The sequence below is a fragment of the Rhinoderma darwinii genome, chromosome 3 (assembly GCF_050947455.1).
Source record: "Rhinoderma darwinii isolate aRhiDar2 chromosome 3, aRhiDar2.hap1, whole genome shotgun sequence".
NCBI classification, from domain to species: Eukaryota; Metazoa; Chordata; class Amphibia; order Anura; family Rhinodermatidae; genus Rhinoderma; species Rhinoderma darwinii.
In genome coordinates this window covers 187,235,284-187,249,495 of record NC_134689.1, presented here as the reverse complement: position 1 = coordinate 187,249,495, position 14,212 = coordinate 187,235,284, and the positions used below count along the sequence as shown (strand labels likewise).

Here is a 14,212-nt window from a genome sequence, read left to right as displayed (position 1 = left end):
ATAGTGTCTGATCAACATATTGTACATTCTGTTGTGTCTCCCTACAGAAGTTTGTCACTACATATACTGTAGGCCTATAGACCGGCTTGTCAGACAGATGGTAAGGCTACTATGTAAATTTCTGAACTAAAGGGGGGGTATTCAACCTATAGATTAAGCATATAATCAGCTTTTAAAAGGAACCAGCTGTACTATCCTGTACACTTAGAATGAACGTTAAGATTTAATAAGGGCGTATTTACACAGGCCGTGTTCAAAAAACATTTGTGTTTTACCTGCAAAAAAGAAACGGCCAGGTTTTGAAACCCTTTTTTTAAAGGCCTGTGTAAATACACCTATAGGATACAGAGGAATCACTGAGCTCTAGCTGCTGAACCTTGTACGTTTTACCATCTTAAAAAGAGCTATGGAAATTCTATTATTCCCTTTTAGTACTGCGATTCTTTACTATTAAAATCCCAGGGGATGAATAAATGTAATGCTAGCATAATAAAACGAAAAAAAAATATATATATATATACATTTGTAACAGGGTATATATTAGAGAGAGTGAAAACACACCAACTTTAATATGGCGCATATACAGCAGCTCCACAAACTTGCAGTTCCGGTATTTTGGAATTTAGAGGGCAAAAACAGACATTTTAGCTAGCGGACAACCTTTAATGGCAGCCTATACTGAACCATAAGGATTGACAGTCATCTCACCAAAGTCTATGAAACCCGTTGTTAAGGATCTGCCAGGCACAGCTTCTGTATCCACGCCCATAGGTAATCAGTCTGCACCTGCTTCTATGTCTGTGAGACTGACTCCATCTTCCACCACTCAGGATGGCAGGCTTAGGAGTGGGAGAGCCTATCACAGCCTGGCCAGACGGAGCTAGCTCCCGCCCTCCGTCTATTTATACCTGCCTTTCCTGTTCCTCCTTGCTTGTGATTCTTCTCTGTTGGTTTCCTGGCTCTGCTGCAGCTTCTTGAACTACTTTGTCCCTGCTTCGTATTGACCCTGGCTTACTGACTACACTTCTGCTCTGCGTTTGGTACCTCATACACTCCTGGTTTGACTCGGCTTGTTCACTACTCTCCTGCTCTGCGTTTGGCACCTCGTACTCTCCTGGTTTGACTCGGCTCGTTTACTACTCTTGTTGCTCATGGTTTTGCCGTGGGCAACTGCCCCGCTTCCCTTTGTTCTGTGTTTCCTTGTCTGGTTGTCTGTCGTGCACTTACTGAGTATAGGGACCGTCGCCCAGTTGTACCCCGTCGCCTAGGGCGGGTCGTTGCAAGTAGGCAGGGACTGAGTGGCGGGTAGATTAGGGCTCACTTGTCTGTTTCCCTATCCCTGTCATTACACCCGTATTGTTAAGAAGAGTTACATATCATAACCATACAGATATTTCTGCCATTCAGGATTTCTGAACATCTAACTGACAATCCATATGAGCACTGCAATGTCTCTCACTATTAGACATAACCCGGTAACTGGTAGCCATATAAGAGACCAAGACCTAAGAACATTAAAAGACTTCATAAAGAAGGCAATGGAGGGAATTTTCAAGGGAAAATGCACTTTAAAATATGCACTTACACATCTATAGCTTGTTTAATACAAGCCTTCCTTTATGTAACTTATAACTCACACATTATCAAAATGAAATAGATTTTTTTCATGTATAGCCTGATTAAAAGGGTTTCCCTGTCGTCCGCCCAGGATCCTGCTCCTTTAGCCGGAGCAGAGAGACGCTAACAAATAGCAGCTCCCGCTCAGAGGGACCCGGCCTGTCCATGTATTAGCCGCACCCCCCTTCATAGCAATTTCAGCTGTTCATCGGGAGTTTCGGAAGCCAGATACGTGGCGATCAGCTGATCGCCTTGCCAGCTTAATGTGAAAATGGGGATGAGAAAAAATATAGCAGGGTGCTCTCTTGCAACAAACCCTCCAGTTGTGTGATAGCAGAAGAGGTTTTTCCTTTTGAGGTTTCTATTCAGCTACAGCAAGTAGAAATCTGTGAAACGGTGAGGAATTGATACGTAGCGTATTTTAAAATAACTGAACTGATAATGTAATAACTTTTCATTATATAAAGGATATATTTTCTGAACAGAAAACTGATTTTTATTGGTAGAATGTATACTTCTTCAGAATACGCATAAAAAAACAACCTAAATCAGCAATGTGAAGCACATGCTAAGGGATATATATTGCTGACGCCATATAGCTCTCATGTAATTTTAGGTTACTGACCAGAAAAATCTAGGACTCCAGGCAAAATACAATAAGATTATATAATTACTATGTGAATTTATAAATTTCTGAGTGATAATAACTATAATCTTCCAAGTACAGCAAAAAAAAAAAAACAACACAAAAAAAGTACCTGTTTTTCCGGTGTTTCGAATTAGAGTAATATTAGATGTTTGTTCCCAGCCTTGAAATGTTAGTTTCTTCAGATTCATATTCAGTTGTGTAAGATCCTCATCAATGTTGATGGGAGATTGTTTGGCACCATTGCATGCTGGATATTTTTTCACCCAATAGGTTTGGCTTAAGCTTTCTGTAATACAGATATTATTTTGAATATCAAATTAAAAAACTCACAAGACTGGCAAGCATAAGGTGGGTTGCCCTGGCACAGAAAACATTTCCTCAGTTTTGCCTTCCCATGGTGTACAAGCAGTTTCATACAGGGTCACTTTGTCCTACCAAAGTATCAGAGGACCCTCCAGTGGGGCCAGGTTCTGACACTAATTCACGTCATGATTTTGTTCCACGTTTAACGATGTGAAAAGCCCCGGACATATATATTAAACATAGACTGTGACAGTGCCACCTGGCACCCATAGACTATTATGAGATACGTTTAAGGTACATGTCAAACTATCATGACCTTTTCATGAAATATACATTAAAAACGGATGCCATAATTGCCTATGGGTCATGGATGCTGATATTAGGCATCCGACACAGGCATCTGTCACCCATAGGCTATTATGGCATGCGTTTAACGTACACATCATGAAAAGCTTTGTATCCATTTGTATTTTCACAGTATTCTGTTGTATGGCATAGCGTTGTCTTCTATGCTATTTCGTGCCTTAAAAAAAAAAAGCTATACTGACATATACCAGCCCAATAGAGACCTATGGACATGTTTAGTGTGTATGCCAGGAGCTTCCCTGGTGTACATGCTAAACGTACATCACAAATGTTATGTGAACATGGCTTAAAGGGCCCAAAAGGTCCATCAGAAGACAACGCCATTTGAAACGTATTTGGTGCACATCACTTGCTGTTGGGACAGTTCTTATGGGTTGAATTATTGATCTGACCTATAAAAGTCGATGTGCACATGTTCTGTATACATTGACATTGTGCCCTCAAAATAGTTTATTATGGTGGGCCCAAAAAAATAATACTTGTATATAATGTTAATGTAATTTAGAAGTAATTTAGTCAGTTTATGGTAATCTCAGGTTTCTATTGGTCCTTTTTACAGAACCTCCTCCTTTTCTATACATATCTTTTTATTTTGCTGTTGTATCCTGTTAATTATGTTTGTAAGGCTTGGTACAGTGGCGTAACTACCGCGGTAGCAGCAGTAGCGGCTGCTACGGGGCCCGGGGCTTGAGGGGGCCCGTGCCGCCAGCCGACACGCCCTCCCAAATGCCCGGTGGCGCCGCTAGCAGCCGTTATGGCTGCTACAGGGGTAGCACCGCTACTGTGGGGCCCGCGCCGACGAGCCTTACACAGGCACTCTCATGCCTGTAGGTGTCGCTAGCACCGGAGGGGGCCCCGGTGCTAGCGGCAGCCAAATACATGTATTAGCACTGAATGGCCGGGCATGTTCCGTGCCTGACCATCCAGTGCCTTACAATGACACTGATTGGCTAGCGGCGCGATGACATCATCGCGCCGCTTCCATGCTTGGAAGGTGCTGATTGGCGGGGCAAGTCATTCTGCCCCGCCAATCAGCGTCATTGGAGGACGCTCGTTCAGCTCCTGCAGACATGCTCAGAAGAGAGCATGTCTGCATCGCCAGTGAACAGCGTGGGAACCGGAGAATGTGAGTATGTCAACTTTATATATTTTTTTCCTCATAAAAATGTGAATGGCATTATCTATAGTGGGGGGGGGTCTATCTACAGGGGGGGTCGTCTTTATGTGGGCTATTATATATAGGGGGGTCTATATGTGGGGCAGTAGCTACAGGGGGGTCTATATGTGGGGGTGGGGGCCACTATATACAGGGGGGTCTATATGTGGGCCACTATATACAGGGGGGGGTCTATATGTGGGGCACTAGCTACAGGGGAGGTCTGTATGTGGGGATGTGGGCCACTATCTACAGGGGGGTCTATATGTGGGGCAGTATATGTGAGACACTATACAGGGGTGGGCTATATGTAGAGCACTATCTATAGGGGAGCTATTTTTTAGGGTACTTTCTATAGGGGTGGGCTATGTGTGGGACACTATATACAGGGGTGGGTTACCTGTGGGGCACTAGCAACAGGGTGGCTATATGTAGTGCGCAGTCTACAGGGGTGGGCTATATGTGGGACAATATCTACAGAGGTGGGCTATACGTGGAGCACTAACTATAGGGGAAGCTATATGTAGGGCAGCACGGTGGCTCAGTGGTTAGCACTATTGCCTTGCAGCTCTGGAGTCCATATGTGGGCACTATCTACAGGGGCTTCTATGTAGGTCACTATCTACAGGGGGCACTATCTACAGGGGGCACGGTGTGTGTGTGTGTGACAGTTATATTTAGAGGTGTTGAGAATTTTAACTTTGTTTACAGGTGCAGAAATGTTTTAAAAGTGAGAAGCTGAAGACATCTAAACGGAAAACTGCAGAAATGGGTCATGGCCGGGAGAAATCCATCATAGATGTCTGAACCGGAGTGAGAAGAAAAGAACTAGAATCTGAGACGTCACCGGTGAGTCACTTAATGTAAATGTTTATTCTGCCTCTAATCAGTATTGTAGTCACTGTATGATCTGCAGCGAGATGATGGTGGTATGATTTTTTTTTGTGAAACCGCATCTCCCAGCATATCCTTATCATTGTTTCGGCCATGCTGGGAGCTGTAGTTTTACGCCGTACAAACCTATGCGCAGTGGCGTAACTACCGCTATAGCAGCCGTAGCGACTTCTACGGGGCCTGCAGCATGAGGGGGCCCGTGCCACCCGCCGGCACGGCCCCTCCCATGGCCGCAGGCTCCGCTAGCAGCCGCTATGGCTGCTACAGCGAGACGCCACTGAAGGGGTTGTTCCTACAAAAGACATGCATCCCCTAACCACAGGATAGGGATACATGTGGGATCGCTGGGACGCCCAGCGATGAGGAGAACGGGGGACCGAAAGTCCCCCCTAAGTTCTCCATGGCAAACCTCGGACTTCCGTAGTCTGTCTGCAGCTCCATGGAAATGACTTGCGCACCGGTCGTGCTTGTGCGCATGCGTGACCAGCGCTCCTTTCATTTTTATTGAACTGCGCAGACGCCAGAAGTCCGAGGTTAGTCATGGAGAACTTCGGGGAACTTTCGGTCTCCTTATCGCTGCCAGCGATCACACATGTATCCCCTATCCTGTGGATAGGGGATGCATGTCTTTTGTAGGACAAACTATAGGCCGCTTTTTTTTTTGGGGGGGGGCTGTATGGCGTAATCTACAGAGGGGGCTGTATGGCGTTATCTACAGAGGGGGTCTGTATGGCGTTATCTACAGAGGGGGCTGTATGGCGTTATCTACAGGGGGCTGTGTATGGTGCTATCTATAGGGGGGCTTTGTGTGGTGGAATCTATAGGGAGGCACTATCTACAAGGGGGGGGGGTTGTGTGATACCCAGCAGAGGGGGGGGGGCCCAGTCAAAAGTTTGCTATGGGGCCCAGTCTTTCCTAGTTACGCCCCTGGCTTGGTATAAATACTGGCGGTGTTCATGCTGATTCTTGTTTGTACATTCTCTCTCTTCTCAACTACTAAATGGGTTTGGTTTTATTTGTACAAGATTTGTCTTAAAGTACATCTGAACTAATGTGCACAGAAAAACTTAAAGTATATATTTCATTTCAATTATTTTTACATAAATAATCACAAGTGTTTAACCATTTCATGACTGAGGTGTTTTGGGCCTTCGTGACCAGATCAAACCTTCCGCTTTTGGAATGCTGTATTCTAAAGGTGAATTATTTTTTGGTTTCTTAGTCTACCCACAAATGTTTTCTTTTTTTTTATGCAGGACACAAGGCTTTCTCATTATTTAAAATTGGAGCTGATATCAATTAATTTTGTGGGTCTTTAACGGTTAAAAACAGCATAAAATATAGTTTTTCCTCATTTTTTTCATGCTATGTTTTAAGCTAATTTGTTCAATGAATAATATCCCAAAAATTAATCTTCTAATTCTCCCACACATAGCGATGCTGTATAAAATTAAATATATAAGACACGTGGGTTCGGGTTCACAGAGGTGTGTGATGCCCCTGTGCATGCATAGAAACAACCTCTATATCAATTGAACAGTTCTGAGGTCCCTAATACCATATAGTATTAATTTAATCTATGTTAACTGCAGTATTCATTTATCTAATAAAAATGTGAATATAGTGACACTTCAAGTACGTGTTAGTACAGAGGAAGCAGGACTGCTCCGTTGTAACATTCCGTTGTTCTGCTCCATCAGAGGAGAAGAACAAGGGAATAACGGAAGCATGCTGCGCTATTGTCTCCGGTAATCTCCGATAATTCCTGCCGGATCTGTGACGGAGGACCCTAACGTAGCCTCCAACGTGAACGAAGCCTAAGCGGAACAGAACTGCAACCCCTAGAACAACAGGATATAAAATACATTTTTAATACTTTTGGGTTTATGTATGTGAAACGGTGGGGAAGATATATTATTCAAAATGCGCCAGAATTCTAGCGTACATGTGCCACATTTATTAACCGTTTCACACAAGCTCGACAAGGGATGTGCCTTAAAGAGGCTCTGTCACCACATTATAAGTGCCCTATCTCCTACATAATCTGATCGGCGCTGTAATGTAGATAACAGTGGTTTTTATTTTGAAAAACGATCATTTTTGAGCAAGTTATAAACAATTTTAGATTTATGCGAATTAGTTTCTTAATAGACAACTGGGCGTGTTTTAACTTTTTACCAAGTGGGCGTTGTACAGAGGAGTGTATGAGGCTGACCAATCAGTGACCAATCAGCGTCATACACTTCTCATTGTTACAGCCCAGCATGATCCACAGCACAGTGTGATTGTGCAGTGAAAGAAGCTGGGCTGGAACAATGAGAAGTGTATGACGCTGATTGGTCACTAATTGGTCAGCGTCATACACTCCTCTGTACAACGCCCACTTGGTAAAAAGTTAAAACACGCCCAGTTGTCTTAAGAAGCTAATTAGCATAAATCTAAAATTGTTTATAACTGAGTCAAAAATGATCGTTTTTCAAAATAAAAACCACTGTTATCTACATTACAGCGCCGATCACATTATGTAGGAGATAGGGAATGTATAATCTGGTGACAGAGCCTCTTTAACCAGTAAAGGGCGTTATCTAGAAGAACGAAGCGTGGCTTAAGATGTGACACCGTGCACTAAAAAATGCCCCACAATTTTGGTGCAAAAAAACTGGCGTAAACTAAGCCAACTAATAGGTGGTATAAGGAAGGGAAAAGTGTCCAGGAAGTCTAGATTGATTCACCATATTTACCATACAGCACCACTTGATTTTAGAATCTTTCTAAGTTTACACTATCTAAAATGTAGACAGTATTAGTAAATGTGCCCCAATAGGTACAATAAAGAGGTTGTCCCATCAAGATAACCCATCTTCTAAATGCAAACCTACTGGAGGTCAGTTAATCACCATGGGTCCAACCAATGAAACTGTGCCAAACTTGGGGCATTAAATAGGTAATTCATCCACAATATTAATATTCATTTAATTATTATTATTATTACTACTACTACTACTGCTTCTAATCTTAACATGAAAGTATACGGTTACCATAATACAAAAAGCTTTTAGCATTACCTGTGTAGGACCAATCTATATCTTCAATTAATTTTCGCTGCTGTCTATATCCATACACCAAACCTGCAAAAGATACAAAACACACTATTGAGTTAAGCTGGTATATTCAAATTGGTCACAGTGAGGTTACATTAGTCAATTCAGAGTTTCTAAAATTAAAACAAAAAAGTTTTACAAACAAATACACCATTACCTACTAAAAACATAAAATAAAGTTCAGTTCAAACTTTCAATGTTTCACTTATTTCTATTAGCAAATACTAAAACTCCACACAAATACTAAAAACAAGGGAAATATTTAGCATTTAAGGATAGTGGTAGGAGTAACACAAACATTTATTTCAACTTGTTTAATGCTTTTCCAAGCCTTTTTGCACTCATCAGTGCCAGATATGCAGACCATCGTCTTTCCTGCATTTTTAATGGAATGAATAGTGCTGTCCGCAACAATATTTCTTATTTTTGCTGTTGAAAATACCAGAAATTACTATACCCCATTGAAAATGTATCCTCGTGGCTCTGTTATAAATTGAAGCCATGGCACTAGTGTGACAGAGCCTAATAATAGTTATATTATATATAACTGCATTATATTCTATACATATCATGTGTTAAGACATCCATGGTTGTGCATATTGCTACTTTTCTTCAAATTACCTTTGAACTGTGGATGAAAAGTAATGAAAAGAACTTTAATCCTTTAATTACGAAGAACGAGTGAAACTTGCCGTGAGCTCTACGGCAAACAGAACAAGAGGATATGGAGCTTGTTCAGCACTCCAAGTAGAAGCATTAACAACGCTATATTTGGAAGAATTCATAATGTGGAATTTAGTTCTCTGGATTGTAAATCTAGCTTTTGTGAACTTATTTTTAGGATTTACCTTTACTTATTATTATGAGATATATAAAGTCGCTTACATTTCAGTACATGGTAACTGATAAGTATATACTTATTATCCAATTACCATGTGTCCTGGTTCAGACATGTCCCATTATATTTTGATACATTCATTCATCAACAAGTATTTTCTTGAAACAGCATGAGGCATTACAACTATATTTTTTATTTTAAAATGGAAGATAACTCACAGCTAAAAAGGAATTGGTTAGGTCCTTTATGGCCACTAAACGAATAAAAGCGACTGATAGGGGACTCATTTATATGTTCAAACATACCTTTGTGGCCACAGATAGACTTTGCATTTTAGAGAAAACTAACTTTATTTGCATATCTAAATTAAGCCGCAAGGGTCCACGGGCGGTCTTAAGCACGGCAAGTGCTCTCGTGAGTAAGCCCTGCCTAACACCTCCCCCTTGGCCTTGATTGACGGCTCCAGCCTTCGGGGAGGTCTGTAAAACGTCAGCAGACGTATATCGATGGGCGATACACAGCTATGATACATGACATTATAAATCATATAGACAATGAATTTTGAGGAAAGAAAGATTGCAGATATAACATAGCGGAGTCTGATAGATAATTGAGATATGTTTGTTATTTGGCACAATTCATTGTGATAAGACTGTTTTACATAGGACTGCACACAAGTTTGCATAATGCACAAACAATGCTGTCTAAACAGTTCCATTCAGCTCTGCTACAGCTAGATTTCACTAGATTTCTACTATACCAAGATGTGAATAGGAGAATCAACATATATTCTGTTAACGTCCAATTTTAGCTAGAAGTTGAACTTTCGCAAAGTGCACATTTTCTTCTACCCTTCACTGTCAGACAATAGAACTCAATACCTGCTGAATATATTGTTAGACACTATCATTACGATCACTATAACAGAAGTTATTGGGGCGTGGATTGCATGACTGTACTAGACACGGTCATCAGGAGGGGTGGAAACACACCCAACACAAGGTACAGGATATCCATATAATTCGGCAGGCCTGTTCTGATGATGCAAGAACCCTAATATTTTCCTAATGACTATACTTAGCTGTGACTTTCTTTTCAGCCCTTGTCACGTAACAAGTTTACATCCTGCGTGTCTTTTGTAGTACCTGCCTTTCCTTCCAGGCATTTCACTCACATGTTCTTTTACGTTACATATAACAGCTATTTACAGCAGTAGGTCTTAATCTTGCACGGTCATGTCTGAAATTTTTAATCCTTTGGACTTTGTAATAAAAAAGAAAAAAAACGGGAATGTCTCTCAGGTGTTGCCTAGAAATAAGTTGCGTTACTTCGGATGTAACGTAATCTGCTGTAATTATGTTCTAAGTAGGCTCTGCACCTTTAGTATTACTTTTTTGGTGTTCCTGCACCGTATGCTAATGAGCAAAAAAAAGAGTCATATCTTCAGTCGAAAAGAGTCAAGTCTTCATTCCTCAAGTTTTTCCGAGTTTATCCCGCCTCCTTACATTTGATTGCCAGCTCCTCGCCTCCCCCCAGCATACATGAAATCTTGCGCTTTGCGAATCGATGACCTGTTCAGATGCGTGCACACAACGGGACACCATAGCGGTACATGTGCAGTAACTGGATTTGAGGCCCCGACGAAGCAGGGAAAGGTGTCAGACCATACATGACAGGCGAATGCACTCTCAGAAGAGATTTTGGCATTTAGGGTGGGCCAGTCTTCAGTGGTAGGCCGGCATAAGAAGAGGAATGAACGGGACGGCCGGATTATTACCATAAAAGGTGCAAAATGTTTGCAGACCGTTATTTATGGTCGGAGGAGAAGTTTAGGAGAGGGGATAACGGCAATGAATTTTTGACAGCAGCGGCCAGCAAGGGGAGAGTAGAGTTCAGTAGGTGAAATGCTGGTCACAGGTTCCCTTTAAACCCGTTTGTACATGTCTGTCATAACAGTCTTTTCCCCTTTGAGGATATTACAAAATATTCTATGTGATTTTGACATAGAAATTGTATCGGAATCAGCGCCAAAAAAAGTCCGGAGGCAATTTTTTTTCCCGGGCGGCTTTTAGCTGCTCGCGTGGAAAAAAATGCCGAATGTCCTTTCTTGCCGCGGTCACGCCTCTAACCTCTGATTGAAATCAATGCAAGACAGAAAAAGCGGGTTTTTTTTGCCCACAATCCTCAATCGCACGGGTGAAAAATGCAGCGAAAAACCCAGAAAAATCTGCAGCAAAAAAGCGCAGGCAGATCAAAATCTGCCTCAAAATTCCTTTTTTTCTGCCTGCACAATATACTCTGTGTGAACTAGGCCTTAGATTGAAGGGCTTTTTTAAAAATTGCCAGCAGGGCAGGGCATGGCATAACATAATAAACTGGCAGATACTGACCCCTTGAAGTGCCCCCACGCTACAGCGCTGAGGTCCAATTATTCACCGCTCCGGTCCCGGAAGCAGTCGCAGCGGTCAAATCTCTGGTCTCAGTGGTCACGTATCGTTCATGCCTCCTGAGGAAAACTAATGAGAAACGCGCGTCGAGGCGACCAATCGCACCACAGATACCCAGTTTGGGTAAACTACTTTCATTCCAGTGCTCTTTCATGGTAGGGCTATCCGTTCTTTATTGCCATTTTTCTATTCTTGTTTTCAGTCATTTGCAGTCTTTCTTAAACATATTCTTTTATTACACTTCGATGACTTCTTATTATTGATCTGTGTTCCCGTGCATCGTAGTGATATCATATTCAGTTCACACTTACTGCATAATGCAATCCTGTTTGCAATAGAGCATTATTTATTCGTGTACATCTTTATAATCTGCCCCTACCAACATACTCTGTTACATCCTCTCAGCTCCACACCTAATTGTTAATGCTGTAAAGTGTATAACCTTGTGTGCATACTGGTTTTTTTTTGTTGATCCATCACAAATTTTTACATGTTGTATATTTTAATGAATTCAATAAAAACTTATTTTTATTCTGAATACTGCTCCCGATTTAAAAAAAAGTCTCGGATAACCTCTTTAAAAGGGGTTGTCGGGGAATAAAAAAAAAAGGTTTGCATTTTTTCACAGAGCATTAGGCTCCGTTCACATCTGCGTCGGGCTTCCGTTCATGGGTTCCGTCAGACCTTTCCGTCAGGGGAACCCATGAACGGAAACCATAGCTTCCGTTTCTATTACCATTGATTTCAATGGTAATGCTTCCGTTGCTAATGGTTTCTGTTTCTCTTCGATCCATAAGGTTTTCAGGTTTTTTTATGCGGAATCAATAGCGTAGTCCACAACGCTATTCATTTCTCAAAAAAAAAAAAAAAACCTTACGGGTGTGAACGACGCCTTACGTCCACAATCTTTATCTGTTATTACAGCACACCCTCATTCAAGTGAACTTGACTGATCTGTAATACCAGACAAAGTCCAAGGATAAGTTTAGGACAAAAAAATTATGGATATAGATGAAAGCGCTACTGATAAAAGGACTAGATCCAATATTTGTTATTTAAAGGATATTTAAGTCCAAGGATAAGAATTGTGATGTTTTTGAAAGAATCCTTTTAACCAACATTTGGCCGCAGTGTTTGTAGTAAAAAATAACATTGCTGAAGAATACTGAGACAAACTCTACCCGATAGCAGCGCTTGAAACCAGCGCAAATTTTAACAAAAGTGGATGCGCCGCTCTCTTTTTGTGTCTCATTGTTTATTGATTTTCATTTTATTTATTACTTTTTAATTTATGTTTGTTGCTTTCTCTCATTGAAATGTGCTGTGGAATATGTTGGTGTTATATACATAAAGGTTTCTGTGCATAAACATAATAAATCAAATACTGTATATGTGTAAAAAACAAATATACAGATACAATAAAACACAACGGACAAATGTTTCTCACTGCCCCAATGAGTAAAAATACAGACCTCATACCAGCACAATACTTCAGGCTTGTTTTCGGAGCTTCTGAAATTTGAGTTGCTATAGTGAGAAGTACAATCTTGTTCACAAAAAAAATCATCCTACACACAGTACGTTGCCAAGTTACTGTACCTGAAGATGTACATGTATTCATGGTTATAAAAGCCAACAGGATTTCTCATACTGTTCATATTTTACCAAAGTAGTGCCCCACAGAAAGTTACCTTACAGTTTTGCCACATGGCATACTGCCACCATAATGGCACACCATGTATTTTCTCTTTGCGGTTACTAGATTCTACTGCCACAGAGGGTCAATCTACAAAGTTACGAGACCTGTTACATTCTCAATAGAAGCAGATTTAATAGCAATGAGATCCTCTGAAGTCCTTATTATGTTTTACACAAAAGGGAGATAAGATCTGACCAAGTCCGTCCTAACCATATCTGGATCACGAACATGTTCTCTTCTGTGGTTTGAAGGCTGCAAATTAGGACAATCCCAAACAAACCGTGGTGTTTAGAAGTGTACACTGCTTATTAGCCATTGCCATTATCAAAACTGTCCGGTTATTCTGCCAGTTTGCTCCCTGAAGAGCCAGTAAGAGAGGCTGGTGAAACATGTTGGAGCAGTGAAATGAATATAGGGACTATCTACCAGAGTAGTATAGAAGCTCTGAGAGTCTGGAGGCCGCTCTTGTCAGAACAAACCAGCAGCCGCCAACATATACAGAGGAAAGGACTACAACTCCCACACAAACAAGAGGACTTGTGATCCAGGCTAGTGTGGGAATTGTGTAGATGTTAGTCGGTCCCTAGTGCACAGAAAGAGAAAGTGACACTAGTGGATACAGTCCTGAGATTCTAACTCTGGTCAGAATTGTATTTTAAATTGTATGTTTATTTATTTATTTTATTTTTTTGTATCTTTTTAAACAAATCCAATAAAGTTTACGTTGTAGATTAACGTCACGTCCTGACACTTTTGTATATTATTTAGCCCAGCAGGGCTATCAGTTAAGTGAACACTACTACAATCACTTAAGAAGTACAATTACACTGCTTATTAAATGCAGAAACAAATAATGGAGTATAAATAAAAAGACTGTGCTCCCCTAAGGCTTTTACTTCATTACCTGTATCGCTACAAAAAAAAAAAAAAAAAATACTATTATGATGATTGTAGCAATGTTTAAAAGTACACTGAGGCCTCTTGCACACGGCCGTGCCTGTAATCACAGACAAAGTATGGGAGCACGGCCCGCAAAATCCGAAAAGTAGGACATGCTCCATATTTCCCAGCACGGACACCTTTCCGTAGTGATACAGAAAGGTGTCCGCGGTCAATAGAATTGGGCGGGTCCGCAATTACGG

General features: G+C 41.2%; 1 protein-coding gene across 6 annotated transcripts in view; it reads right to left on the bottom strand.

Moving 5' to 3' along the window:
- PTPRZ1 (protein tyrosine phosphatase receptor type Z1) overlaps window positions 1-14,212 on the bottom strand; it is a 211,340-nt gene that overhangs the window by 134,905 nt on the left and 62,223 nt on the right. For all 6 annotated transcript variants that reach the window (XM_075857144.1, XM_075857149.1, XM_075857145.1 and 3 more), the window contains exons 2-3: window positions 8,051-8,113; window positions 2,376-2,552 (exon numbers count right to left, since the gene is read on the bottom strand). In XM_075857144.1, the coding sequence (XP_075713259.1) occupies window positions 2,376-2,552; window positions 8,051-8,113 (240 nt within the window). The remainder of the gene's footprint in view (window positions 1-2,375; window positions 2,553-8,050; window positions 8,114-14,212) is intronic.